The sequence below is a fragment of the Macaca mulatta genome, chromosome 20 (assembly GCF_049350105.2).
Source record: "Macaca mulatta isolate MMU2019108-1 chromosome 20, T2T-MMU8v2.0, whole genome shotgun sequence".
NCBI classification, from domain to species: domain Eukaryota; kingdom Metazoa; phylum Chordata; class Mammalia; order Primates; family Cercopithecidae; genus Macaca; species Macaca mulatta.
The window spans coordinates 46,248,640-46,254,639 of NC_133425.1; the positions used below are offsets into that span (position 1 = coordinate 46,248,640).

Here is a 6,000-nt window from a genome sequence, read left to right on the forward strand (position 1 = left end):
AATGTTTGTTAAAGCAGCCCTGCCTCTCCCTATAAGGAGTTTGCCCATTAAGACCAGGCCTGGGCAAGGTTGTGAGGTGTGACTCTCATGTTCCTTCATTCTTACACCCTATTTTTCCTTCAGCTGCTCTCTCAGGTCCAGCCCCCACGATCTTCTGGCGTGGCCCTCCAGTAGCCTAAGACATTCCCTGTGGCAGCCTCTTAAACAGAGGCCCAGGCCCTAGACCAAGAGTTCTCCACCTTTTCTCAGTTCTCTGATGCTTGAGGGATCCCAGCCCCATCTGTAGATGTGCCCCCAACCCAGTTAACATTTGTACTGAACAGCGTAGCGCAACAGCATAGGTTTGGAAAAGCCACTGAGCTAACCCAGAGGAGCCTTTCCTGGAATCTCTGAAGTCATACTCCAGAGCACCTTTATCGGGGCCTGGTCATGTGTCAGACAAACTCTTAGATTTGGGTAAGGATGTGTTTCAAGTGTAGGGAGCTACAATAGTGTTCATTTGACTAGATCTGTTCCTAATCGGACAGTCTCCTGGTGAAGTGTGCTGGGTGACTTGTGTCTGGGAGGAAATGAAATGTGAAGAACGGAGTGTTGTCTACATATGTATTGATAACATGATTCCCTGAGTGACTACAGAGAGAAGTCTGGAAAGTAGGTTTGGGGCTTACCTCAGAATTCATGTGAACCAGGTTTATTTTACCAGGTTTATTCACTGTTGAACCCAGAATCCTTTCAGAAACCAAGAAATGAGAATATGTCAAGAATTAAAGAAGGCTTTCACTTCCAGAAATCAGAAGAAAAATAAAGGCTTTTAGAGCCTGAAATTAGCTTTTTGGAAATGATAGGATTGTAAAATCACTGGCAAAAGGGTTTAGAACTTGACTGCCCTATAAAGAGTTCTTCCTCTGTGCCATAGGTGGTCAGAACGGCTTCAACATTCCTCAAGTCACCCCATGCCCAGAAGTAGGAGAGTACTTGAAGATGTCTCTGGAAGACCTGCATTCCTTGGACTCCAGAAGAATCCAAGGCTGTGCGCGAAGACTGCTTTGTGATGCGTATATGTGCATGTACCAGAGTCCAACAATGAGTTTGTACAAATAACTGGGGTCATCGGGAGAGGCGAAGAAACTGAAGGCAGAGTCCTAACGTTGCATCTTATTCAAGCTGGCAGTTCTGTTCCACGTCCATTGCCGGCAATGGATGTCTTTGTGGTGATGATCCTTCAGAAAAGGATGCCTGTGTTTAAAAACAAATTGCTTTTGTGTCCCTGAAGTATTTAATAAGAAGCATTTTGCACTCTAGAAAGTATGTTTGTGTTGGTTTTTTAAGAAGTCTAAATGAAGTTATTAATACCTGAAGCTTTAAGTTAAGTGCATTGATCATATATTTTTGGAAGCATACAATTTTAATTGTGAAAGTTTAAAGCCTCTTTTAGTCCATTGAGAATGTAAATAAATGTGTCTTCTTTATGGACCAAGGATATGAAATCATTTTTCCTTTGTAGCTAACGGTTGCCTTGAGGAAGAAATAATTTGGTTTTATTAAGAGTCTACTCTCAATCCAGTTATTAAAGATGTACTGAGTTTGATTTGTTAATTCTTTCTATATACTGCTGATCCTTGCATGTCTACAATCTGCTCAGTTTTTCTGTGTTTCTGCAATAGTGGTCAGAAAAATACTTAAATTCCCTTAATGGTGTTGTTTTCTATTTGTTCTGGTTTTGAGATAAATGAGTGATTCTGTCCCAAAATGTCCATTTTTGAAGTGATTTTCCTGGAGGATTAGGGTATTTAGCAGTTGAAGCTCTTCATTCATAGTAGTTACTGTCAGCTAACAGGTTTTTTTAAGGCTTTTAACTATTAACATTTTATGGAATGGGGCAAAGTAAATTGATGAAAGAATTGGAGTGATAAGTAAATAGTCCTATACAAACATACAGGCCATAAAAGGATGAATTTGGCGTATAGAATTATTACAATTTCCTGAAAGAGATGGATATTTAAACCTCTATTATTTTAGACAAGATTGTCCAGAACTTAAGTTTGATCTGTCAGCCAGTACTCCCATTAAATTCAGTGTGGTTTCACTTGAGATAATCAGATATGTCATCGAAATGTTAGCAGCAGCTTCATCCTCCTTCTGACTAAAGTAAGTAGAAATGGGATGTTTTGTTTAATAATAGCCATAGTGTGTGTTTAGACCACAGTGGATGTTGTAGACTAGGACCATAGATTATACATGTCAGTGCAGTGGAATGTGCATTCTCTGAGTGTTGTTTTGTGGTATCATTGTCTTTCCTGAATGACTTTCTAACTGTGCAGAAAGGCAGAAAAGTCATCACAAGTATATGGCATATGACTTTATAAAATATTTAATGTGAAAAAAGTGGAAAGAATCTTTATAAACCCTGCAATTACTTTTTTAAAGGCACTTTTGTTCTTTGGTTTTGTCATTCCATTTTGCTAATATTTACTAGCTTTATAAATTACAGTAAGGTACAAAAACTCATCTTGTAATTTTTTCATTTTTGAAATGAAAAAGTACATATATTTTGCACAAGGTTTTATACTGCTGAGTGCTTGGTTGGGTTAGATCGGGGTGAGGCTGAGGGACTCTGGGTTTAGGGCTAGCCCTGCCCCCAACCCCCTTGGGTAAAATGAAGGGTGTGGGGTACAAGACTTGTAAGGCCTTTTCTAGCTCTGACCACCTAGAAGTCCAGTCACCCTGTAATAAATATGTGTTGAATGCAGAAATGGATGAATGAGCTTGTCAATGTGATTTTAAAAAATTGACTACCTGGAGGAATGATTAGGAATCTAAATGCAGCCAGCCCTCGGTATCTGCAGGTTTCTTATCCATGGATTCAACCAACTGCAAATGGACAATATGATTTTTTTTAAAAATCCATATTTTTAAAAATCCGTAAATAAAATACGGATTTTGAAAATTCGTATCTGTATTGAACATGTACAGACTTTTTTCTTGTCATTATTTTCTGAACAATACAAGAACTCTTTATGTAGCATTTACATTTAGTAGGTATTATAAGTAATTTAGAGATGATTGAATTAAAATATATAGGAGGATGTGTGTCAGTTATATGCAAATTCTGTACCATTTTATATCAGAGAATTGAGCATCTTCAGATGTTGGTATCTGCAGGGATCCTGGAACCAAACCCCTGCAGATACGGAGGGCTGACGATCTAGGTGAGACTGGATTTAACAGTTGGAAAAAAAATAAATAAAGGAGAGAGAAGAGAGTTCCTTTCCTGTAGAAATTAAAACGAAATACAAGTTGAGGAAGCTCTGCTACCCAGGCTGTCATGGTAGAGGACTTGAAGAAGACCTGTTTGGATGGACACCTGGTTTCAGGCGTGGAGACTGTCTTAATTGGGAGGGCCTCATCCATAAGTGATTTCTGGTGACATCTTCAGGTGGCGCTTGCCGTCTTTTTAACATTACTTGGGGAGGGAGTGCTCCTCAGGGGATGCCAGGGCCAGCTCTGGTGGTTCCTGGGGAGGCTGCGTCCTTCCCTGCTTCTGAGTATCATGAGGCAGCAGGAAGGTTCCCCCCGCACCTGTCTGTCCTGGCTCCCTCTGGGTAGCCCCTCCTGTTCCGCACTTCAGTACAGCCTGGATTCTCAGGAGGGACATAGTTGGAGCCAGGCTGCATGGCGCGGGGGCTGATGTGCCTGCTGGTTATTTAATTTTTAGCCTTAAGTTTTCTTCAATATTTTCCTGTTGACTTTTTAAAGGTTTTGGTTATCTTTTATTCCTTATCTACAATCAAGATGACAATATAATTGAATTATCTCATTTATAACATGGTTCATGATTCATGATTACAAGTAGAAAATATGTCATATTCCTCACCTCCAAATAAGTGTGTGTGTGTGTGCGCGCGCGTGGTGGAGAGGGAGAGAGTGGGGAAGGAGAGCAATGTTATCATATATAGAGAGGCTAAATGTGCCCCATCCCTCACTGTCAGCTTTATAAAGGAGTTAGACTCCATCCGCAGAAGAATGTTTTATAAGACTAGGAAAACACATTGAAAACTAGGAAAAACAGCAACAAAAATCAACTAAATATGTTGTTACTGTTGCTAAGGATTTTCTCCTTAGAATAATTTAGGATTTTCAAAAATTGCTGTTTGCCAAATACTGTAGATAAACGGCCAGGTTCTTCCTATCCCTAGGATTCCTTTTTTTTTTTTTTTTCTTCACAGATTTTGAGAACAAGGGGGAGACATAGTATGGAAGATTAAGATTCCATTAATCTTACAGAACTGTGTTGTCACCCAAATTCCTGCTTGTTTGAACATGACATCTTCATAGATTCAGGATTCACTAACCTCTATAGCTGGTTCTTGAAAATTATCTGGCCAGATAGTTTTGCATCTGCTTGGATGATTGTAGACTGAGATGTGAATGGAGGATAAAGTATTAGGCCTTCGCTGAATGACTGCCAACCAAGAAGTATTTATCGGACACTTACTAGGTACCTAGGATTGTATCAGAGGGAATATGAGATGTGTCCCTGCCCTACCTAGTTTTGATGACAGAATATCTATTAAAGGCTACTTAGCTGAAGGGTAAGGGTGACAGGTGTAGGGGAAGCTTTGGGAGGTGGTGTGGTGTGATGGAAAAAGTGGCAGAGTAGGGACGAGAGACTTGCATTCTAGCCCTGTTTCTGTCACTTGTTCTGTACACTTAGACAACAGCTTGCCCTCTTGAGCTTTAGTTTCCTCCTCTGCATAATGAGAGGGTTAGACTACTGAATTTTATAGGAAAAAAATACAAATTCCTGGGTCCCAGGCCATGCCTGCTGAATCCGACTGTTCAGGAAGAGGCCTAGGAAATCTGTGAGGGAAGGCTCCCCAGGGGAATGTCGTGACCAGCCAGGTATGAAATCTGCTAACTGGAAGATCTCAAAGGTTCCTTCACTTTTTGTGATTTTGTGATCATGTAACGTTACTGTATTATTCTACATAAACGTGGGTACTTGGATGTTTATCATACTGTTTCTCTGTGTTTACATACTAATTTATGTAAGAAATGCATTTTAGTCTGTGTACCTCAACCTGCTGTTTCCTAGAGGTGTTAGTAGTCTTTGAATACAAATAAGACTTAAGAGGATATTTGATGTTATTTACCTGGGTATTTTCTTTCCCTTTTATTTATTTAGAGGAAATTGAGATTCTAGGAGTCAAAAAAATGAAAACAAAATCCTTAGGCAAAGTTAAAGAAAAAAATTACATTATTTCTTACTATTTGCTACTTTATAATGAAAATTTTAAAATTATATGAGAAAATTTTTCTCTGGGATAACAAATCCTTGTCATAAAGTGAGAGGTCTTTTTAAAGTAGGTAGGCTATAAGGCCTGTAATTTAAAATAATACCCCTTTCTCTAGGGGTTGGTGCAATTCTCCATTAATGAAGATAATATTTGAATTCCTCCAAGCAGGGGAGGAGTCGGGGAGGAGAAAGGGATGTTAAAATGAAAACTCACGTGCAAAAGAGGAGGTGGAGGAAGAAGGAATGTAAACCCCTTAAAGCAGATGTGTGCGGGGCCATATGAAGGCCAGGATTCTGCGGGTGTCAGGGGGTTTCCCCTCTTGACAGAGACTGGGGTTCTAGACTGAGGCTTCCTACAGGGAGTTCGCACTGCACCTCTCCGTTCCCCTTTCAGACCTCTTTTTGGGGAGAAGAGATGGGAGGAGGGGAGAAAGACTGTTCATCTTATTCTCAATGCTGGAGCAGCTGAAGGTTTTCTCTTGAGTCAGGATGCAGTGGCAACACATTAACCAGCCAGTGTGGCCAAGGATAGTGGAAGAGTGGGAAAGGAAGGCCTTCCTCCCCCATGATGGTAGCATCCATCAGTCTCTGTAGCCAGGTTACTCAAGAACCCCATTTGATTTCCTGGCCCTTTGCCTTGGCAGTGATGGCATTTTTATTTCACTGTGTTTTAAAGTCTTCATTTATTTTTATAACATGGGTTA

General features: G+C 40.1%; 1 protein-coding gene across 8 annotated transcripts in view; it reads left to right on the forward strand.

The window, feature by feature from the left end:
* The window catches only part of CYLD (CYLD lysine 63 deubiquitinase), a 54,789-nt gene extending 53,312 nt beyond the window's left edge, over positions 1-1,477 (forward strand). For all 8 annotated transcript variants that reach the window (XM_077985638.1, XM_015126113.3, XM_077985640.1 and 5 more), the window contains exon 18: positions 917-1,477. In XM_077985638.1, coding sequence (XP_077841764.1) covers positions 917-1,101 — 185 coding nt within the window. In that variant the 3' untranslated portion in view covers positions 1,102-1,477. The remainder of the gene's footprint in view (positions 1-916) is intronic.
* The last annotated feature ends 4,523 nt before the right edge of the window (positions 1,478-6,000 follow it).